This window comes from Schistocerca cancellata, chromosome 3 (assembly GCF_023864275.1).
Source record: "Schistocerca cancellata isolate TAMUIC-IGC-003103 chromosome 3, iqSchCanc2.1, whole genome shotgun sequence".
Lineage (NCBI taxonomy): Eukaryota > Metazoa > Arthropoda > Insecta > Orthoptera > Acrididae > Schistocerca > Schistocerca cancellata.
In genome coordinates, this window is record NC_064628.1 from 241,556,063 (window position 1) to 241,581,063 (window position 25,001).

General features: G+C 43.1%; 1 protein-coding gene across 1 annotated transcript in view; it reads left to right on the forward strand.

The window, feature by feature from the left end:
- LOC126174874 (ATP-dependent translocase ABCB1-like) overlaps positions 1 to 25,001 on the forward strand; it is a 204,596-nt gene that overhangs the window by 23,348 nt on the left and 156,247 nt on the right. The window contains exons 2-3 of the mRNA XM_049921286.1: positions 18,811 to 18,936; positions 24,386 to 24,452. Of these exons, the coding sequence (XP_049777243.1) occupies positions 18,824 to 18,936; positions 24,386 to 24,452 (180 nt within the window). The 5' untranslated portion in view covers positions 18,811 to 18,823. The remainder of the gene's footprint in view (positions 1 to 18,810; positions 18,937 to 24,385; positions 24,453 to 25,001) is intronic.

The window sequence follows — 25,001 nt, forward strand, 5'->3', positions numbered from 1 at the left end:
CAACCATCATTGGCACCAAGGCAGAAGCGACTCTCATCGCTGAAGACGACACGTCTCCATTCGTCCCTCCATTCACGCCTGTCGCGACACTACTGGAGGCGGGCTGCACGATGTTGGGGCGTGAGCGGAAGACGGCCTAACGGTGTGCGGGACCGTAGCCCAGCTTCATGGAGACGGTTGCGAATGGTCCTCGCCGATACCTCAGGAGCAACAGTGTCCCTAATTTGCTGGGAAGTGGCGGTGCGGTCCCCTACGGCACTGCGTAGGATCCTACGGTCTTGGCGTGCATCCGTGCGTCGCTGCGGTCCGGTCCCAGGTCGACGGGCACGTGCACCTTCCGCCGACCACTGGCGACAACATCGATGTACTGTGGAGACCTCACGCCCCTCGTGTTGAGCAATTCGGCGGTACGTCCACCCGGCCTCCCGCATGCCCACTATACGCCCTCGCTCAAAGTCCGTCAACTGCACATACGGTTCACGTCCACGCTGTCGCGGCATGCTACCAGTGTTAAAGACTGCGATGGAGCTCCGTATGCCATGGCAAACTGGCTGACACTGACGGCGGCGGTGCACAAATGCTGCGCAGCTAGCGCCATTCGACGGCCAACACCGCGGTTCCTGGTGTGTCCGCTGTGCCGTGCGTGTGATCATTGCTTGTACAGCCCTCTCGCAGTGTCCGGAGCAAGTATGGTGGGTCTGACACACCGGTGTCAATGTGTTCTTTTTTCCATTTCCAGGAGTGTATATCCTATCATCCTGTTCTTTTTACTTTGTTGTGTTTTCCGTATGTTCCTTTCCTCATCGCTGTTGATTTTCAGCGTTCTTTTGCATGTCAAACGTCTGGATTCTTTTGTTTTCCGTTGTTCCCACAGTTCAAGATTCCCTACCATAGAATGAAGTGCTCCAAACGTACATTTTCAGGAATTTTGTTCTTATATTAAGCCCTTTATTTCATCCTAGGAGACTTCTTTTGGCCACGAATGCACTCTTCTCCTGTGAACCTTGCTTCCATCACGTTTGCATCTATTTCTACATCTGTACTCTGCAAACCACTGCGAAGTGCATGGCAGAGGGTCCGTCTCACTGCACCACTTATACGGGCTTTCTTCCGTTTCATGCACGCATCGATCACGGTGAGAATGATTGGTTAACTGCCTGTGTGCGTGGTCTAATTACTTTAATGTCGTCTTAGTGATCAATATGTGAGTGGTACGAAGGGCTTGTAATACAGCTAAATTCAGCACTTTGGTTCATCACTTAGAAACTTACTAACTTGGTTGCCACGGTATAGTTTGCCTCTATGTTCAAGCATCTGCCACTTCAGCTTCTTCGTGGCACTCTTCCGTGGATCGAATAGCTTGGTGATCATTCTTGCAGTCCTTCTTTTTATCGTTCAATATCCTTGTTAATCTATTTGGTATACACACGTTTGAGCAATATTCCATGATGGTCATACGACGCTCGGTGGAGAACATCGAGAAGAAGCGCCTGAGGCAGCTGGCTTATATCTCTTTAACTAAGCTTCTAAAACACACAGCGGCTGCGGTATGTGCATTTTCATATTTGCCCTTCATTTATAACAGCTTAGTTCTGTGGAGCATATATTATGTATTCCCACTGGAACCAGGATGCGCGATGGAAAGGAGGAGTTCAACGGTCGTTGGTATTTGTGCGAGGAAATCATACGACATCATGCGAGAGACCGTCAAACGATGTTCAGAAACTACACATATATCGAATAACGCGCAAGGTCTGTTCACAATGATTCAAAACGCTAAGTTCAAGTGTTAGGATTAACTGGTGTCGGCCTACCCATTTCAATTATCACGCTATAAATACATTTCTTCTTTTTCCTTTCATTTTTTCTTTCGATTGGTTAGTTTTTGTTCTCCTTCTCTTCCCATCAAAAACACGTTTCCTTCTCTACATATGTACTATTCTTAATACCTGCGAGCGAGACGGCGCAGTTGTTAATGTGCTGGACCCGTATTCGGGAAGAGCGACTGTCATAATCCCGACCACCCGCTTCCCATGAGTTTCCATAAAGTTTAGCTCGTAAATGGCGAGATGATTCGTTGAAGAAAGACGGCCAGTCTTCCTCCCCATACTCATCCTGAGGTTCATACCCTCCTCCTCGACGGGACCTTAAACACCAAACCTTTTCCTTTTTTTACCAACATCACCTCTTCCATATATTATGGCATTTCCCCATCACTAAAATTCTCTACGTATTAATTTTCTTATATTGCGTTCGAACCTTTATACTGGCTGTTCCTTTATTACAGTCTTGAATAAATTTCCTTTCACACACCCAAAAAGCAGCTGAAAACCGTCACATCACTGTTTCCTCATTTTCACGAAGCCGTGTTGCGTAATATGTCGGTCGGCAAAATGTCCCCCGTCGCGTGTTATTAGTTTCTGAAAACTTGTTCCTATAGCTTGCTTTGTTTATATACACTATTTCATTACGTGACAAAAACAGTGTATCATCCAGGTTAACATTGTAATTTCGTATACATGCATACCATCAACGGATATTTGAAAGACTAGAGCTGCAATTCTCTGTAACAGATACAACGGCTGCCGGAGTGTGTAGTGTCATTACCAGGTCTGGTACGGTGCGTGAAGAGCGTCATATGCTATGTGGTCAAAAAAAAAAAAAAATGTGAAATCTTATGGGACTTAACTGCTAAGGTCATCAGTCCCTAAGCTTACACACTACCTAACTTAAATTATCCTAAGGACAAACACACACACCCATGCCCGAGGGAGGACTCGAACCTCTGCCGGGACCAGCCGCACGGGCTATGAGGTCACTGTGAAAGACACGGACATGACGCGTAACGTATGAGACAACGCTATCAGCATCTGACAGCGTTTGAAAGGGCCTCATTATGGGACTCCATTTAGTCGACTAGTCGAATCGTGCAACATCCAGATTTGTGGGGCATTCGGATGTTGGGCTGCATGGGAACGTGATGGAAGGCACACCCTTCGTCAAGATTCCAGCCGACCACGTTTGATCGTGTCAAGGGAGGATCGCCATATTGTTGACCAAGCACCCGAAAACTCTTCATATCTGTACGTTCCAACCACGAACGAGTAAAGGACTCTCGGAAACGTTCTGTCATTCCGCACCATTAGTCTGAAACCAGTAGAAGCCAGACTACGGACCGACCGCTGTGGCCGAGCGGCTCTAGGCGTTTCAGTCCGGAACCGCGCTGCTGCTACGGTCGCAGGTTTGAATCCTGCCTCGGGCATGCATGTGTGTGATGTCCTTAGGTTAGATAGGTTTAATTAGTTCTAAGTCTACGTGACTAATGACCTCAGATGTTAAGTCCCATAGTGCTCGGAGCCATTTGAACCATTTTGAACCAGACCAGGGAATTACCGTGCCCTGGGTAGGCCGCCGCTAACGCTTCAACACAAGTACCGAGCGAGGTGGTGCAGTGGTAGGACACTGGACTCGCATTCGGGAGGACGACGGTTCAATCCCGCGTCCGGCCATCCTGATTTAGGTTTTCCGTGATTTTCCCTAGATCACTCCAGGCAAATGCCGGGATGGTTCCTTTGAAAGGGAACGGCCGACTTCCTTCCCCATCCTTCCCTAATCCGAGCTTGTGCTCCGTCTGTAAAGATCCTCGTTGTCGACGGGACGTTAAACACCAATATCCTCCTCCTCCTCCTCCTCCTCCTCCTCTTCTGCTTCAACACAAACCGTTACGTCTGGAGTCGTGTCGTGAGCGGAAGGATGGACTGCTGATGAATGGCGTCGCTCTGTGTTTAACAGTGAACCACGGTTCTGCTGTATCTCCGGCGAGCATTTGTGGTGGAGACAATGGATGCGGTCACATTCTTCTAATGTTCCAGAGAGGCACAGCGGTGTTGCCCTTGGCGTCCTGGTCACGGATGGAAGTCACTCACGGAACTCTGACGGTGTGACGGTACGTCAAACACATTCTGCGTCCTCGTGCGCTACATCTCATGTGGCTTAATCGTGATGCCATTTTTCAGTAGGACAGTACTCGTCCACGCATGACACTTGTCTCTATAAACTGCCTGATTAATGATGAAGTGCTCCTGTGGCAACAAAATACTCAGAAGTGGCTAGGTAAGACTTGGGGCTAAGTAAGACGTTGATTCCGTCATGGTGCCTATATCCAGGATATTAAGGACCAACTATAACAATTTTGGCCCAGCTCGCTTCAGGTGAGAATACCACGACTTCATGACAACGTTCCCAATCAAATCAGTGCATGCATCCGGGCCAAAGGGGTTGTAAATTCACAATGAAAAGTAACCTCACACTGCCAAGTTCTTTGGAAACTGTACTCGATTTTGTAATTCCTGAATCACATACCTTCTCAACCTGTGAAGTTTCATTCATTTTTCTCCTCCTTTTCTGTGTGTGTGTGTGTGCGTGTTTTTTCTATTTTGCAGGCACTCTGTTACGGGTATTCGTCTCACAGCTTTATTTACATAGTACAAGTAATTTTGAGGTAAATTCTAGAGAAAGGCGCTACCACGAAAGTGTTTCGAAATCTAAAGAACACAGTATGCATGAAAACATTACCCCAGCGACTGGCATAACACCTTCTTCAACACTTTCGCATCACTTCTTGACTTTACTGATCAAATGAGAAACAGAGATCAACAATTAACAGTGATAAAATTTTTTAATTAGAAGTCTCCAGTTTCTGGTGGTAGTTAATTGGAAGATGTCGACCTGAACACAAATTTTCGTAATAAGTTTAGTACCTAATTTTTTTTAAGCAACTTCGTACGAAAATGTGCAAAACTACTTCCAGAAGAGTTGGTCAAGTTAATAACATTTGTTCTTGCCTGTTACAGTCAAGTCCTTGAGAACGCCCATGCTCTACCGATAGTTACCGGTAAAAACACGGTACTGCAGGCTATAATATCGTTATCTGTAGCAGGATCATGACAACAATGTATAAACGGCTAAAGATATACAGGGTGAAGAAAAAATGTGGTACTTGTAGAACAGCATGCGATTCTCATCCGGATTCAAGCCACAAGTTTATCTAGCGAAACCAGATCGAGTGCATTTTGAAAATACATCTATGAAAACGAGGAGCTGGCAAGACAGTCATATCGTGCAGCACATCGGACTGTCTATGTACCACCTGGCAATACCTTACCAGGCTTCGTAGCCCACTGAGTAGGCTGCTGGGACACGAAGCCACCATCCGCAATGGCGCTACAACATGGTTCCAATGTTCGTTAGGTCCTTGTTTTATTTTTAAGACACCAGTGCCCTAGTTCTCGTCGTTTATAAACAGGACATAATTTCGTCACGTGAAAATAGCCTATCACATGATAGTGGGATTCGTTAAACTGCATACATATGTCTAGGGACCCATGCAGTACACAACCATGGTCCTGTAAAGTTCATGTAGGATGGCTTCTCGATAAAGTATACGAACGGTCAATACGTCGATATGCTTTTGGTGTTGGATGATTCCGATAACCAAGTTGTTACTGCTGCAGCACCTCGCGTCTATGCTGCACAGTACCATGTAAGGCGCCATCCCCGGTAAAAATGCCTTTTGTCACCTGCAGCAATGCTTCGTGAAACCGGTAATTTTCATCCAAAAGTAATGGGCAGAGGTTGATCAAGGACGACACGTATCCCACGACAAGAGGAAGCGGTTCTTGACACGGTTCACCTATCAGCTCGCTGATGTACCCGTGATATTGCAAGACAGTCCCAGATACTCGTATGTCAAAGACTGGTTGTTAAAGTGTTGCGCGATGAAGAACTGCATCCATATTATTACACATTCACTCAACACTAGCGGCTAAAAGAAGGCTTTCGACGAGATTTTAGGAGTAATACTGCACTGTAAATGCGAAGATGTTAGGTTAGGGTTTACTGTGTTATTGATATTAAATGAAACAATAAGTTTACTGTTACCAGTCGCTGTTTATTTATCTCCACGACGCGTTTCAAAGGTTTTATTCATTTAATAGTATATTGCCCAGTCATATTAAACTGACCACTTGTCAAAATCATTTTCAATCAACTTTTGCAGCTCAAAAAATGCAGAAAGAAAGTCTGTGACGTTGGAAGATACCGACAGGGATGTGGAACAATGGCTATGGCAGTGCTGTGGCAGGCGGGGCTAGGTTAAGGATCCTCGGTTAAAGGATAAATGGAGCAAACAGCCCGATTGGGATGGTCCCACAGATTCTCGATTGGCTTTAAATATGGGGAATTTGGTTGCAAGAGGAGTCCGATAAACTCATCCTGGTGATGGTGCTCTTTAAACCACTCAGGTGCAATACGAGCTGTGTGACACTTCGCATTGTCCTGCTCGTAGATGCGATCGGACAGAGGCAAAACAAACTGCATCCAGGAGTAGACACGGTCCCCAAGGACAGATACGTACTTATGTTGATCCATTGTGCGTTCAAGAATGACGAGACCACACAGGGAAAGCCACTAAAGTTTCCCCAGACCGTAACGTCCCCTCCTCCGGCCTCTAACCTTTCGATGAATGTTGTAGGATGTTTGCTTCCAGACGTTTCACGACGTACACACCAACGGCCACCTACCCAATGGAGCATAAAACGAGATTTTTCGGAAATGGCTACCTGTCGCCACTCAGTGGACGTCCAGTTTCGTTACTGGCGTGCAATTTCAAGCCTTCGTAGCCGATGAGCAGCGGTCAGCATGGGTGCAAGAAGCAGGGCCTGTTGCGGAGGTAAGCTCCTCTACACTTGCTCGTGTATTCACCTGCGCACATCTTCGCAGCCCTCGTTCACCCCTGTCATTTACGGCCCATGGGCACCATAGTTACCTTGGCATTAGTTTTGCCGTTTAGCTATGCATGGTCTACCATAACCATGGCGGCTCGCGAACAGCTGCCAAAGTTAGACCCTTCGGAAATTGTTACACCCTTGGCCCGATAAGCTATGATCAGGCCATTTTGTATGAAGCAGCCACCTGCCGTCTGTGAATGGTTACTGCACGTTGATGTCGAACATAGCTGTTGGTCACATTAATGCGACCGTATCGAGTAAGACGTGATATGGAATGGGACAGTCAGGTGAAATCACTATTAGGGAACTCGAATGGAAGATTTAAGTTAGTTTCACGTATCCTGGAAAAATACATTGAATCTGCAGGACTTGGCGTCCTTACCAAACATGAATGAGAACAGACACCGAAGAGATTCAGAGATGCGTTGTCAGGATCGTAACAAGTCAGTGAAGCAGACAGGAAAGCGTAACATAAATGATCGCTAAAGTTAAATGGCAATCCTTGAAAGGAGACGATGTGGTTGTTGCTAAATATTATTGAGTAAATTTGGAAAACATCTTCTCGAAGAAGATGTTGTTGTGGTCTTCAGTCCTGAGACTGGTTTGATGCAGCTCTCCATGCTACTCTATCCTGTGCAAGCTTCTTCATCTCCCAGTACTTACTGCAACCTATATCCTTCTTAATCTGTTTAGTGTATTCATCTCTTGGTCGCCCTCTAGAATTTTTACCCTCCACGCTGCCCTCCAATGCTAAACTTGTGATCCCTTGATGCCTGAGAACATGTCCTACCAAGCGGTCCCTTCTTCTAGTCAAGTTGTGCCACATACTCCTCTTCTCCCCAATTCTATTCAATACTTCATCATTAGTTATGTGATCTACCCATCTAATCTTCAGCATTCTTCTGTAGCACCACATTTCGAAAGCTTCTATTCTCTTCTTGTCCAAACAATTTATCGTCCATGTTTCACTTCCATACATGGCTACACTCCTTGCCATTGCCAGCCTACATTTTATATCCTCTCTACTTCGACCATCATCAGTTATTTTGCTCCCCAAATAGCAAAACTCCTTTACTACTTTAAGTGTCTCATTTCCTAATCTAATTCCCTCAGCATCACCCGACTTAATTTGACTACATTCCATTATCCTCCTTTTGTTTTTGTTGATGTTCGTCTTATATCCTCCTTTCAAGACACTGTCCATTCCGTTCAACTGCTCTTCCAAGTTCTTTGCTGTCTCTAACAGAATTACAATGTCATCGGCGAACCTCAAAGTTTTTATTTCTTCTCCATGGATTTTAATACCTACTCCGAATTTTTGTTTTGTTTTCTTTACTGCTTGCTCAATATAGAGATTGAATAATATTGGGGACAGGCTACAACCCTGTCTCACTCCCTTCCAAACCGCTGTTTCCCTTTCATGCCCCTCGACTCTTATACTGCCATCTGGTTTCTGTACAAATTCTAAATAGCCTTTCGCTCCCTGTATTTTACCCCTGCCACGATCAGAATTTGAGAGAGAGTATTCCAGTCAACATTGTCAAAAGCTTTCTCTAAGTCTACAAATGCTAAAAACGTAGGTTTGCCTTTCCTTAATCTATTTTCTAAGATAAGTCGTAGGGTCAGTATTGCCTCACGTGTTCCAACATTTCTACGGAATCCAAACTGATCTTCCCCGAGGTCGGCTTCCACCAGTTTTTTCATTCGTCTGTAAGGAATCCGCGTTAATATTTTGCAGCTGTGACTTATTAAACTGATAGTTCGGTAATTTTCACATCTGTCAACATCTGATTTCTTTGGTATTGGAATTATTATATTCTTCTTGAAGTCTGAGGGTATTTCACCTGTCTCATACATCTTGCTCACCAGATGATAGAGTTTTGTCAGGACTGGCTCTCCCAAGGCCGTCAGTAGTTCCAATGGAATGTTGTCTACTTCCGGGGCCTTGTTTTGACTCAGGTCTTTCAGTGCTCTATGAAACTCTTCACGCAATATCGTATCTCCCATTTCATCTTGATCTACATCCTCTTCCATTTCCATAATACTGTCCTCAAGTACATCGCCCTTGTATAGACCCTCAATATACTCCTTCCATCTTTCTGCATTCCCTTCTTTGCTAAAAACTGGGTTTCGATCTGAGCTCTTGATATTCATACAAGTAGCTCTCTTTTCTCAAAAGGTCTCTTTAATTTTCCTGTAGGCAGTATCTATCTTGCCCCTAGTGTGATAAGCCTCTACATCCTGAGAAGTGCGACCATTAAGCTGTGACCACCGGATACTGATCATGATAAAAAGATAGAAATATTAGGGAATGTACAAAGACATACAGACAGTCCTTTTGTCTCGCTCAATTGATGAACTGCATAGGAAAGAAAATCAATAATACTGGTACGGTGTACTCTCGGGCATACAGTTTATTGTAGCTTGTGCAGTATAGAGTACAAATATTATGATCATTTGTATCTAAACAAGTATCCACTTCAGTGTGTTCATTGTTTCGTCTCTGCATATAAAAGTATTCCCACGAGAACGTCACATATTTATTACCTGATGTTTTGTGCAATAGTCGTAACTACACCGCTAAATGGACTACGATTGTCAGTAGAAATTAATCTTCGTGCGTCGAAGCTTCAGAACTTGAACACCTGACGTGCTGCCCAAGGAGAAATAAGCATTAATGGCTTTCTCTTGCCACATGTACTTGGAGATACCAACCTAAAAACATACTACTCCTAATAGCTTTAATCATTAGTCTGCAAATGAATTAAATACTGACGTAACGTTGTTCAGTATACCGTCCTCAGTCACCAATAAAAGCCGGCCGCGGTGGTCTAGCGGTTCTGGCGCTGCAGTCCGAAACCGCGGGTCTGCTACGGTCGCAGGTTCGAATCCTGCCTCGGGCATGGGTGTGTGTGATGTCCTTAGGTTAGTTAGGTTTAAGTAGTTCTAAGTTCTAGGGGACTTATGACCTAAGATGTTGAGTCCCATAGTGCTCAGAGCCATTTGAACCATCACCAATAAAAATATCTACACTTCTACCTAGCACCCTATATGCGTAGGGACGACGCGTGGCGTTCCACGATAAGACAGTAGTGCCACATTGTCGGAAGAGAGCACGTGTTACGGGTTTACTGCAGACACGGTTCTGCTGCGGTATTCACCACAGTGTGTGAGTGAAATGGCACGCCAACTGGGAATGTATTCTGAAGTACATGGGAGAGTAGGCCTACAATTCTTGTGGTCAAGACGTCTAAATTTCACACAGATATTCGCTGCGGTATTCTAGAGGTATATTGAACAATGCTACGCCGCGTCCGGTCCTAGTGAAATGGTGCTAACAATCTAATCAAGGGCGCCCATAATCGGTTGATGCTGATCCGCCATACATTTGAGATATGCATCATGCGATTTCCATCTTTTTGGCAATCTGTAAGAAAATCTGGGGAAATGAGACTTTCCTACGACGAAGACATTCACAAACCGGTTCTCGAAAGGCTTCGTGACCGAGGAGCGGGTCCCTCGTCGGGGGACTGAACAACTGGTAGATTTGGTAACTGTGTTGGAAAATATTGTCATTTTTCTGTGTCACATTGACGATTAGTGAGGCATTCAATAGAAATTACTTACCCTGCCGTAACAACATGTAGCTTGCTTTTGGAAATCCCATATTATCTCGATGAAGCTGTAGAATCAGTGGCCTAAGCGAAGGAAGTATTCAGTTTCTTTTGTACACTTTATAACATAAACAAATATACAATTACATAGTTTTTCTTGAGTGGAAAATAAAGATTAGAATTTAACGTAGCGTTGACGAAACGGTCATTAGCGACACCGCAAAAGCCGGGATTGAGGAGGGGTGAGGAACACCTACGTTCTGTACCATGGTTCCGCCTCAACATTCGACTTAATGGATTTGAGAAAACGATGGGTGGCCTATTTCTGGATAATCACTGGGGAATTCGAAGCCTGTTCCTCTAGAAATCTTCTCCAGTCCGCTAACCACAGAACCACGTCGCTCTCTGCTTTTCTACTGGTGAACTGCCATAAAAACGTGTTTTTATTTCAAGGTGTAGGTTCGAAAAATTGTTACTCAGATAAGACGTGAACCAGCTCAACAAGAACATGGTGGTGTGGAGAGCATTTCGGTAAGTGGAGAGCTTCCATTTTGAAGTGCCAATGAAAATTTCAGGGAATAGTTCTCTTAAGAAGAATCCGGTTCTCCATTATGTGCCTAGTCATATGATGTCGCATTGAGGTTGTGTTGAGGTTCGTATATGAGGTTGTTGTGGGAGGTGACGCGATAAAACTGACGGAAGTACTTTATCTGAAATTTATATAAATCTGTCTGTCCAACACTTATTTCGGTGCGAAAATGGACGTAAGGGTAGCCCAGCCTAGATCAAGACTTTATACAAATCAGTAAATGAAAAACAGAAATGGTTCCACCGTTCCTGATTGTCGGGCCGTATGCGGACGACTGTGTCGTTGGTATCCTGCGTAAGTCCGAGGTGTCTCCAGGCACGCCTTAGGTAGTTAACGGACCTCATTTTGGAGCGTGACTCATCACCGAAGACTGTTCTACTTCAATGAGATTCCAGGCCGAAGAACTGTCTCTTGGCCCCAGACACCCCTGGGATATCAACCTGACTGTGCCCGCCGTACGGCCCAACAACCAGGCATGGTTGTCTGGGGTGCCACATCTTTCACAGAAGAACCATTTTGGTCGCATCCACGGCACGTCAACGACATTCTACGCCCCGTTTTGTTGCCCTTCTTGGGAAGTCTCCAGGGTTTAAATTTTTACAAGATACTGTCTGTCCGCGCACGGCGAGAGTTTCTACTGCTTGCCTTCGAACTTGCCAAACCCTTACCTTGATCAGAAAGGTCACTGGATCTCTCCCTAATGAGAACGGTTGCAGCATTACAAGCTGGGCCCTCCATCCATCTCGGGATTTTGTCCATCTAACCCGCTAATTGGACATAATTTGGCATTATATCTCACAAGAGAGTATCCAACAGTTCTATCAATCAGTGTCAAGCCGAATAACTGCTTGCATAAGGGAAATAGGTGGACCAACGCATTATTGACTTTCTCAGTTAGTGAAGCCGTTTCTCTTGAAAAAATCATCCAATTTTTGTGGTACTGTAATCATTTGTTTGTCTGCAAATGTACATCACATCCACCGATTTCCGGCCTACTCCGATAATTTCGCCATGGTGGGTCATTTTGTATGTCTTAGAGTGTATTTAAGAGTCTGACAGCTTGTTGTTGTGTTACTCCTCTTGCCCTGACGTAACTGTTTAATACACACTGGTGGCAGGACTGCGTCTCACCCATTGCACTTTTAACCTGTCAAGGCGTTTCACGATTTCTTCTGCTTCTGTGCTGTACCGTTTAGGACTGGATGTCCTCTGAACGCATGTAGCAAAAGAATTCGAAATAACTTTAAACAACTGCTGTGAAGACATCCAAAAGACGAGAAACCAAAAGAAATAAATTTAAAATAACTGACGTATGTGATACAAGATCCTCTGCACTAATGCCCGAACTTTGTCTTAAAAGTAATAAAAAGTGCGTATGTGTAGGTTTTACACAAGAGATACAAAGTCAACATCGTGTATACACCTCTAGTTTTCAGAATAAACAAAACTCAGAGACACCAGATCTCTATTTTCAGACAATGGCGCACAAAAAGGCAATGTGGATCAGTGCGGTTTCAAGACTCGCTGACAGGCGCAAAAGCGACTGATCGTATCGTTATCTTATCTCAAAACTCAGACGGTGTAGTACTTTCGCAATCGAACGTGACCAACGGATGTTCCAGATATTTATCAGAATACTGATCGAAAAGCGACAGATATGTGGTTCTCAATAAATATCAGATGAGGAATGTAGTTCGAAGACAATGTACCTAATGCGCATAGAGACAGGGAACATGGATGAGTAGAACGTGACGTCACAACTACTGTGAGGCAGTTGGAGACAGAATACTGAAACAGGAGAGCTCTTCGTTACTTAAATTACTTACCTACTAACGTACGGTATTTTAATTTGGCAAGTCACACATATTATGAGGACGAAACACTGAAGACCTAATCTTATACACGAAGTGACGCGTTTGGATCACAGTAAATGGTGGAAAGCACGCTGTGAAATATACAGTACGCAACACGCGTTTATTACATTGAGAGTAGGATATACGTCATAAGGCCACGTGCCCGCAACAAAGATCACAAAATTCAAAAAAACAATTCATAAATCATCTGAAACTTTGACGATAATTATGCGAAACAAGAATTTAGAAATGGCCAACCCTACGTCCTGATAACGCGTTTGATTTCCTCAATGAACAAAGTAGGTGAAACATTATCTTCCCAAAAGTGACACGAAGTATATACCTCTCTTTCCTAGAGTGCATCCTATCTTAGGGGTTCCACTGTTTTCATGGTGTGACAAATTTAGTTTCATTTAATTTGTGGTCGGATGTTCTTCCTGTCTCCCGTGTCGTCAGTTCACGTCAGGGTGATGGAGAGAGAGAGAGGGAGAGAGAGAGAGAGAGAGAGAGAGAGAGAGAGAGAGAGAGAGAGAGAGAAGACGTGTGAACCATCTCTGAATATTGTAAACTTTGATGTGTGACGTATTACCTAGATCATCTGATCGACTCTTTTAGGGAAATTATGTGGAATGAGTCAGATTACAAGAAAGCTACAGTGAATTTTTTTTACTGATTAGCAGTTTTTATACATAAATGTTCAATGGACTTGAAGTACTGGTGCAGAAGGAATAATTTTAAATTAGATTTAAAACTTGCTTGGCAACCCGTAATAAATTTTATGTTACTCAGCAAATTATCAAAATATTTTGTTGCTCCAAACTGAATTCCTTTCTGAGCCATTGACAGCATTAACAATTGGTAATAAAAATCATTTTTCCATCAAATGTTGTACATATGGACATCACTGTTCTTCTCAAATTGTAAAGGATTATTTATGACGAATTTCATTAGAAAATATTTATATTGTGGCGGTGCAATTAAAATGCCTAGTTCAATGAAGAGATACCTATCTACATGAATTCAGTGCGTCAACATTACATATAATTCCTACTGCTCGCTTTTGTGCAAACAATACTTTAAGTGCTGAGTTGTCCCAGAAAATTATTCCGTACGATAACATTGTGTGGAAATATGCAAATTATGTCAAGAGATTAATATTTCAAATTTTCATCAATATGTACTCCAACAATTTGGAGCCTTCTACCCGATTTACTGACCCTTGCTCGTGTACTACATCAGCCATTGGTGTGATTTTTTTGTTGTATAGAACTGAATGTAGGGCGCTTATTTGAAAATATAGGGTGAGTCCATTTTCAGAGAACCACTTAATAATTCTTTGGAAAATATCATTTCCCTCTTGTATTGTTTTCTCTCTAATAGGATTTATTGTAATACTAGTATCGCCTGCAAAAAGTACCAATTTTGCTTGTTGAATGTGAAGTGGGAGCTCATTCACATATATAAGGAAATGGAGCAGAAGCAAACTCGAACGCTGTATGACTTCCTTTGTGATTTATTCCCCAATCACTAAAATGTTCTACCTTTCCCGACTTAGCCAGAACAATGCAGCACAACCTGTAATAAGTTAAATAAATTGTTTCCACTTAATGAAACAACTATTCAGAATTTTGCCTGAAATTCTATCAACCCCACATGAGCTTTTGTTTTTTAGAATTTTTATAAATGTATTAATTTCAGTGAAGTGTGTTGGTGCTGCTTCTAGCTGCTAAAAGTTCTCTGAAACGATGTTTTTAATGTATTCTCTACTTCTTCAAATGTACCACCTAATCCTATATTTGCTGCTACTGCTTTAAGTCTGCCAAAGACAGTGCTGCACAGCCGTCCAAAACGCTGCAATACTACAGCTAAACTCCAAAGTGTACAGCTTGAAGTGTTTATGTGAATTCTCAGTTCTCCAAAAAATAGACAGTACGATACATGATCAAATGCAGCCTGATACTAATCTGAAGCTGAAGTCGAATTTTTTTAAAGTCTAACTGATGTAGCTACAGTCACTGCAGTTGTGATTCGTCTTTCACTATAATGGCCGCAGAAATTCTTACCGATATGGTTTCTATTAAATACATGAAAAAGTCTTGTAGAAATACTGTTCATCAACCTTTTTTGCGTTGGTTCCGATCGAAGTGCGGCATGTATAAACATATGAGCGATATCTGCTGACCACTGCCATCATTGACATCTACTTGACATCTACCTTTGGTTGAAGGACTTCTCTTTTTTCCATGCATTGTGGTCTTCAGCTATAATACCCACATTACTCTTGCATGTTCTCTACTGTTATCTGTCCGCCTTCCACTATTCATATTCTCCGTCTATTTATCTCTTCTAAACCAATAAACAACCTTCTTGGTCTCATCTACCTCTATTGCCCGCCTTTTTTTTTGTTTTCATTACAATCAGGTTTATGTTTTCCACTCTGTTCTGTACCCTAACCTATTTCTTTCTTTCCTATCTCCACTAATAATTCCTAACACACAAATCGCGAAATTTGGCACGAAGTAAGTTTCCAAGGTATAAATAAAGGAAAAAATCCAGAAATTGCTAATTTCTAATTATATCGCACGAAAAAAATTTTTTTTATTTGTTAGCTGTCTGTGTGCCTGTCTGCCTATTAAGATCCCCTTTTTCTCAGGAACGAGTAGACGTATCAACTTCAAATTTACGTCACACACTAATATCTATGACCACTTGGCGATGTAAGAAATCAAAAGATACAGCCTTTTATGTCACATATTTTTATACTCGTAAATTCACTCATCAAAACCTGTAAGATACTTCCCGTTGACCTAGAGTCACGAAATTTGGCAAGGAGCGAGTGTTCTGTAGAAATGAAGGAAAGGTCCTAAAGTTGTTAATTTGTAATTATATCACACGAAAAAACTTTTTTGTCACTCGTTATCCGACTATCTGTCCTTCTGTTAAGACCCCTTTTCCTCAGGAATTGCAATAGGATAGGAGAAATTTCACAAAAGAATTTAAACTTACCGAAATTCTCGGGACAAATATCTCGCCGTTATCGATATTCCACTTACTTAATTCCTGTTTCAGTTCTAAATTTGTCCACAGCTCGTGGTCTAGTGGGTAGCGTTGCTGCTTCCGGATCACGCGGTCCCGGGTTCGATTCCCGGTCGGGTTGGCGATCTTCTCTGTCCGGGGACTGGGTGTTTAAGTTGTCCTCATCATTTCATCATCATCATCATCATCATCATCATCATTCGTGACAGTGGCTAGATTGGACTGCGAAAAAGAAAACTGGACTGTGTAAAAATTGATGGCTGATGACCTCGCGGTTGAGCGACCCTCAAACCAAACATCATCACCATCAGTTCTAAATTTCTCACGGTTCTGATACCGTCTAATGAAAGCTGGAACAATGATGTAAATTTTCTACTGTGTTCTCAATTGTCTTTAACGTACGTTACGTTCTAACTAGGAATTTACATTCTTGAAATCTATATGGCGTTAATAAACCAAATAATCCATTGTGCTATACCCACTGAAGCCAATTTGTTCGTATACCACGTTTAAATTATAAAATATAAGCGTACGCAACAGAAAAATACTTCCAGGAAGAATTTCGTAACTCACGTCTCTGGCAGAATTACAGTGCCACTGACAAAACTTTAAGTTCATGATACTTCTTCAATGAACATTAACTTGTTTTCTTCGTCTCTCCCTTAATTTACTGCTGTTTACTCGTGGTCTCGCGGTAGCGTTCTCGTTTCCCGAGCACGGAGTCCCTGGTTCGATTCCCGGCGGTGTCAGGGATTTATACCTGCTCCGAGATGACTGACTTTTGTTGCGTCGTTTTCATCATCATCATTCATCCCTATTCCGGTTGGAGGAAGGCTACGGCAAACCACCTCCATTAGAACCTTGTCTAGTACGGCGGTGCGGGTCTCCCGCATCGTTCCCCAACATTCTGTCAAGAAACATGGGACTTCATTTCCATTTCCATGCTGACTGAATAATACGGGGATAGATTAGAGTTCTGAATTGCTGCCTCCTTTTCGCATTCTTGAACTCACATAACTGCAGCCTGGTTTATGTACAACTTGCAGTTAACGTATCGTCCTTTGTATTTTATCCCTTTACGGACGTATCCTCTTAATAGACACTGCTCAACAGAATTGAAGGATCACTTTTTTTGAAAGGCCGTAATTGCTTCCTATTGAGATGCAGGTTTAAGATTTGTTCCAACGGTGCCTAAAACCTTATTATGTATGGTGCAAAGCGTGGCGTCACCAAAGGGCTCAGCGACGCTCCGAACAGCAAAGTGCCGAGACATGCGAAAGAAAGACCAAAGTCCAGAAGTTCATGTGAGCGCAGGAATTGTGACCATTTCGCCAGGCCAGCCAAGCAACCGAGCATTTTGACCAAAAACTTTGCGGCATTTATAGATATACGAAAGCAAGTAGTACACTGATAACCTACCACCACTGATTTCTCTTGATCATCAATAGTACATCGGACTGGATCAGCAGTTTAATCTTTTAATCCAACATGACTGATTTTATTGGGAAATGCCTTCCCTTTACATAGTAGTCATAAAATTCGATATCTTTAGCCTTTATCCCCTATCTCCCTCTGGTATCCCCACTCTCAAAAATCCAAGAACAGCGAAAAGCGCTATCGATAGATAAGGATCCTTGAAGCTGACAAGAGGTTCGACAGAAGTTACGTAATATGTAAATTTCATGTTATCTACAAATCTTTGGGAGTAACCTGTATAGATCTTATCTCGATACTTGATCGAGTATCAGGCCACAGTTCAGTCTTCATATTAACGAACATACGTAAGGCAATTCTTGTAAAACCATTACTGCTGAGAAAATCTTCACTTCTTCTTCTTCAGTAGCTCTACCGCCCTTGGTGAGCCTTGGCTTCTTCAACAATCTTCCTCCACACTTCTCGCTTATTTGCTGCTCTTTTCCACCCCCGGACTCCCATATTGCTGATATCCATTATTACCTCATCGATCCATCTTCTTCTAGGTCTCCCTTTTCGCCTAACTGAATGGATCATACCTTTCATCATTTTCTTTGGAATTCTATCCTCTGCCATTCTCTCCAAGTGTCCTAGCCATCGTATTCGCTGTGATTTCACAAATTTGCCTGCCTTGAATTAACTCTTGTAATTCGGCATTGTAGCGTATTCTCCAGCCTTCTTCCTCCCTTATTGGCCCATAGATTTTGCGTAGTATTTTCCGCTCAATGCTTCTTAGAGCATTTTTATCGTGTTCTGTCAACGTCCATACCTCTGAGCCGTATGTGATAACTGGGCGGACTAGGGAATTATATATTAGCAATTTAGTTTTTCTTGTAACAAGGCTAATTTTGAAAAGCTGCATATTTGAAAAGTAAGCTCTGTTTCCTGCTTGTATTCTTTCCCTTATAGCCTTTCCAATACTGTTATCATTTGTTATTAGGGCTCCCAAGTAGTTAAAAGAGGACACTCCATTGAAGCATTTCCCATTGATGTTTAGGTTTTTGGGGGTTCTTCTGGCCTCAGATTGTGACATTACCATATGTTTTGTTTTGTTTACATTTACTAAGAGGCCAATTTTTAAGGCTTCTGTTTCCATTGCCCGGTATGTTTCTTGGAGTGTATGGTATTTCTTCCCACTATAGCAATGTCATCAGCGTATGCACATATCTGGCTAGTTTTCATAAATATGGTACCTCTTTTGTTGATTTTATTTACTGCACTATGCAGGGCTATGTTGAATAGGACAGTGGAGAGACTATCCCCTTGCTTCACACCTTTATTAAAGACAAAGCTTTCACTTGTTCTGCTAAGCACCTTTACTTTTGCTCTTGTCTCTGTCATTGTCATTCTGATTAGCCCTATTAATTTAGCACATATACCAACTTCTTTCAGTACTCTGTATAAAAGAAAATCTTCACTGGAAGTTTAAATTTTTATTTTGTTTATCTTTCTAACAGGGTTCGCAGAAACATGAAGAACTCCGCAGAAAATGGCATTAATAGTGCGGACGACGTCCACGTGATGAGGGTCAAAAGACTGGACGAAGATGAAACAATTGGAAAGAAACAGGATCCTTTGGATGTGTAAGACACTGTCAAATTTGTTGGATTCGTTTTTTATAGTGTTTAACAATTGGAAAGAAACAGGATTCTTTGGATGTGTAAGACATTGTCAAATTTGTTGGATTCGTTTTTATAGTGTTTGCTTTAGTCCCCAATTTCATGGTTGAGTATACATTTTATATTCATGTCCTTTAAGATAAAGTTTGTGACAGCTCTGATAAATACATACTAGTGGTTAGCGGCGGCATCATAAACTGATGTTTCATGAGAGTAATAAGCAATAATAAACAACAAAAATAACGCAGTTTTTGGTCTTAGTTGAGGTAAAATTATTACGGTGTATAGCTTACACTGAATTATTCACTTCATTTGTTCCCGGTGCACGCTGAACCATGCAGCAAAGTTAGTGCTACTAGGTGTAGTACTTTGTATCCAACGCTACAGAAACAGATGTGGAGATGGCGAGCGATACCAGCAAGAACGTCGTCAAGACAACGTCAGATGTGGAGCTGGACAGTCATCGCGAATGTACACAGTCCTAACAGCAAAACGCGCAGCCATCTAGGATCAAGATGCTGATCTCCCAGATCACAGGCAGACCTTTGTTTACAGCCACGAGCTTCGGAACTGCAACACCCGGAATATTTTGGACCGTCACGACCGATACTCAATACAAACAGAGTATCGCGACGACTTATTGCCAAACAGCTTATTGTGCTTGTGATTGTCTTGTTAGTAATTATTGGCGCTGGTTCTCTCTAGGAACAGCAGTTCATAACACTGCAGGATATTAAACGGCCATCTCTTGGAGAGACTACATTCATACAAATGTTGAGGCAAACGGACAATGAAGCCACTACAGGGACGGACATTGTTTACTTAGATTCTACTGCTAGCCTTGTGCTAGGAGGAGCCCTACACATTGTGATTTGGAACGAGGCATTCTGTAATTATCAGAAGAATAAAGACAAAGTGCACCACAGACAGGAGAGTAATCGAAATCTAAAAGTAAGAATGAGTTGAAAAAATGTAAGGTCACGATAGCCATTCTAAAAAGGGTTCAAGACATAGTTACAGTTTACGCTCACACTGTCTAGGAAATGTGTAAGCGAAGCAAATTTTAGCAGAAAAATAACAGTCATGGAGAACAGGTAACATAGCTCTTTATTTCATGAGTTTTTCTCTCAATACTTCTGCTAAGACCAGGACGTCAACTTCCGGTGAATGTCGAGAACAGGTTACAAGTTTTTTCTTCACTGTTCCTTCGAGCCTCAGCTACCACCTTTAAAGGTTGGAGGCATGCTGGCAGCAGCCATACAACCACTCTTACGACTGGTGATATAAAAAAATACATACATACACTCCTGGAAATTGAAATAAGAACACCGTGAATTCATTGTCCCAGGAAGGGGAAACTTTATTGACACATTCCTAGGGTCAGATACATCACATGATCACACTGACAGAACTTCAGGCACATAGACACAGGCAACAGAGCATGCACAATGTCGGCACTAGTACAGTGTATATCCACCTTTCGCAGCAATGCAGGCTGCTATTCTCCCATGGAGACGATCGTAGAGATGCTGGATGTAGTCCTGTGGAACGGCTTGCCATGCCATTTCCACCTGGCGCCTCAGTTGGACCAGCGTTCGTGCTGCACGTGCAGACCGCGTGAGACGACGCTTCATCCAGTCCCAAACATGCTCAATGGGGGACAGATCCGGAGATCTTGCTGGCCAGGGTAGTTGACTTACACCTTCTAGAGCACGTTGGGTGGCACGGGATACATGCGGACGTGCATTGTCCTGTTGGAACAGTAAGTTCCCTTGCCGGTCTAGGAATGGTAGAACGATGGGTTCGATGACGGTTTGGATGTACCGTGCACTATTCAGTGTCCCCTCGACGATCACCAGTGGTGTACGGCCAGTGTAGGAGATCGCTCCCCACACCATGATGCCGGGTGTTGGCCGTGTGTGCCTCGGTCGTATGCAGTCCTGATTGTGGTGCTCACCTGCACGGCGCCAAACACGCATACGACCATCATTGGCACCAAGGCAGAAGCGACTCTCATCGCTGAAGGCGACACGTCTCCATTCGTCCCTCCATTCACGCCTGTCGCGACACCACTGGAGGCGGGCTGCACAATGTTGGGGCGTGAGCGGAAGACGGCCTAACGGTGTGCGGGACCGTAGCCCAGCTTCATGGAGACGGTTGCGAATGGTCCTCGCCGATACCCCAGGAGCAACAGTGTCCCTAATTTGCTGGGAAGTGGCGGTGCGGTCCCCTAAGGCACTGCGTAGGATCCTACGGTCTTGGCGTGCATCCGTGCGTCGCTGCGGTCCGGTCTCAGGTCGACGGGCACGTGCACCTTCCGCCGACCACTGGCGACAACATCGATGTACTGTGGAGACCTCACGCCCCACGTGTTGAGCAATTCGGCGGTACGTCCACCCGGCCTCCCGCATGCCCACTATACGCCCTCGCTCAAAGTCCGTCAACTGCACATACGGTTCACGTCCACGCTGTCGCGGCATGCTATCAGTGTTAAAGGCTGCGATGGAGCTCCGTATGCCACGGCAAACTGGCTGACACTGACGGCGGCGGTGCACAAATGCTGCGCAGCTAGCGCCATTCGACGGCCAACACCGCGGTTCCTGGTGTGTCCGCTGTGCCGTGCGTGTGATCATTGCTTGTACAGCCCTCTCGCAGTGTCCGGAGCAAGTATGGTGGGTCTGACACACCGGTGTTAATGTGCTCTTTTTTCCATTTCCAGGAGTGTAGTTTTCACAATTGAAACGAATAAAATAATAAGATCAAAGATAAAGGAAGATGATTTTTTTGTAGTATTACTACGAAAAATACAGTTGGTAAAGGTGAGTCTTGTGCTATGGTGAAGATGAAGATCCTTCTTCTGCCAACTACTCCCAGCAAATGCCATCAATTTAGGAAAAGAGAATGGAAGGAAGAGGGGGAAGACTACTGGTACGCATCGGTATGTACGAAGGTAGGAATTTTATAGTGGCAAAACAGTCCTGAAGATGCAATGCCATTGAATTAAATGTCAAATAGCCCACACATTATTTATAACATCAACATCGCAAATGGACTCTTCTTTCCACATCACGCGCATGTGCAGTTGTAAGAAGAATAAAGCCTCGTGTAGCGCACTATCTAACGTAGTGCTGTCACATTGTTTTCGAAACAAGGACAAGGAAGTTGGATAAAAATTGAGTATTCCAGTAAGGTCTTAAAAGAGGCTTGCAAGGAATCTCCGTTGTCTTGTGCAACATGGCACAGTGAGTAAAAGCTACCAACGAGGAACGCCAAAATGTAATATCGGTCATCCCGTCACCAGTGTCAGTCTTTGGTATTACCGCATTACTGAACGGTCAACGACTCCAAATGATTTGTAAGCTGGCCTGAGAGACTGAGGTACAACGTACGGCTGAACTGTACACTCTAAAGGAACGCCTGGGCAAGACACAAATGGTATCATAATGGGTTCGGCATGAATTAACGCAATAGCGGGAACGGCTATGATACGAGGCTATCACGCTACAAACGTGAAGGATATCTCGTACAGTATTATCTACAAGTCACCAAATGAGACGTCATCAATGTGAAAGATATGGTGATTCTCGTATAGAACCGAGCTGGTGTTATCCTAACGTATACCGTTACCCAACGGCATACCGTGATTCCGCAATATTACCGTTCATTCCAGGAACTCGCGATCAACCCTGAGAAAGAGGCGGCAACATTTTCTGCAGAATCCACCCATCACTTTTCGGGTCAATGCTCGCAAGCCTACGGTGCAAGCTATGACTAATTTGTTCCATCGATGATTCTGGGAAGTGCTGTAGTATTCACGATACGCCCTGTCATTAATCTTTGCGGCTTCGACTTGATTCCTAAGATAAAGGACGCGCTTCGTAGCACACGTTTCAGAATTAATACAGAGATTCGTCAGCTAACAGACCACTCCGTTCGATCAACACAACTGGCGCTGGTGAAAGTACTCTACAACTTCCACGTCGTAGCTAGCGGGCTATATAAAAACATGGGGACTACTTTGAAGGACAGTTAAGCTACGAAACATGTATCTCTGCTGTATCAGCTGTAAGTTCGTAGTTGCACTATTAAAGTTCCAACCGTCACAGATACAAAATATTGGTTGCACGTCTTCCCTCCCGTCGAGAGCAGGACCCTGTATCCAAATGTACTGCATTTGAGACACTCCACTGATGTGTGACATTGTCGATTTGCGCATTCGTGGAGTTGAAGCTCGTTAGTCAAATCATCAGTCGTAAAATGCTACTGAAGACGTTTTCCTGAATTTCAGCAGAAATATTGAGGCGAAAAAGTATCTCTTGGGATATGGACTTACGTTATCTGAAGAACTCAACATCATCCGGAAGTGACCTAGAAATTTTATGAAATACTCATTCTGCCAGAAAAGTAAAGATGTACAAATCTAGTTCACCTAAGTCATAACCGATCTGCCCGTGAATGCGTGATATTTAGCGGAACTCTTTAAATGAATGGATAAAGGACTAAGAAGTATTCATTATAAATGATGGAAAGTAACATAAATTTCTACAGCTAGTTGTTAACCTTCAAAATTGAGGAAAAATGGAAGAAGAAGAGTTTTAATACCTTCCCCATGGGGGAGACAAGTTTGTGCAAGACATTCGAAGTAAGAAAAGTATGAGATACAAATTTCTGCAGACGAAGGGTTTTTCACTCAAGCTTCACTAGTGACACGAAACTTAAGTTATTGCTAAAGTAGTAGGCCTGAAATATAGTACTGTACAAAGGGAAATCTGGCGAGTGCCGAACCTAACAAGACATTGGAGGAATTTGAAATGTAGTATTACAGAAATATTTTAAAACGTATTTGGCACGTGATGTAAGAATACAGATGCGATATACCATGCAAGGAAAGAATTATAAGAAAGACGTTTTCCAAATGAAAGGTCATGTTACTGCCGCATCTTCTAGTGTAGTTAACCTAGTAATGGATGGGGAGAACCATTATAATGTAAGACAAAATGTAAAATATATAAACATAGCGAAGTTCGCCAGCGAATGAAGCCATGTTTTACAGCAAAGTAAGACCATTTTTTAGCACTTCCCCCGAACCAATCATCGCCAAAAATACTCCATATTACGCTGCTTGAAATTCCTATCCCCACTACGCTGCTTTTAAAGAATGTCTGTTGTACTTGAGAAAACGCTGGTACCTGTTATTTGCTTCTCTGATGCAATATGTACTTTATACCACAGGAAGCCGACTCTGTTTTAGTTCGAAAATTCCATCATTTATTAACACCTTTATACAAATTATTTTTGTGTGGTATAAATTTCGTGATCTTATGAATATTTCTTTACTTTACTGCAATTTTTTTATGTCGCAATGTAAAATATGTAGTTAAAAAATCACGAAGTGACTTGCTCTCTTTTTCAGACAATTCACAGATAAACCCAAAGAAAAGGGCCCAGAACCACCTCCACCAGTGGGTTTCTTTAAACTGGTAAGTATGCCAGAGTGCACTCAGATTTTAACATATGTATGTATTAATATGAAGATTAAGTTTCTCCAAGCAAGGCACGCCACAGCTAGAACCATTGTGAATAGGCTGTGGAGTCAGACGAAGTAAAATATATTAATTTGTGCAATTCATTGTTACGTAATATCATAATATCCGCTACATTCTAAATTATCTGATAAGAGAACTAAAGTAATATGTTTCATTGGAAATGATCACAATGAAGGAAAAATTATAATGAGTAGTTTTGTATCCCACCTGGATAGGCGGCGCGTGGATCTGCTCCGGCCAGCCGGGGTGGCCGATCGGTTCTAGGCGCTGCAGTCTGGAACAGCGCGACCGACACGGTCGCAGGTTCGAATCCTGCCTCGGGCATGGATTAGTGTGATGTCCTTAGGTTAGTTAGGTTTAAGTAGTTCTAAGTTCTAGGGGACTGATGACCTCAGAAGTTAAGTTCCATAGTGCTCAGAGCCATTTGAACCATTTGATCTGCTCCTGTGAACTGCTTCTGCAAAATAGGCCGAGAGTGAAGGA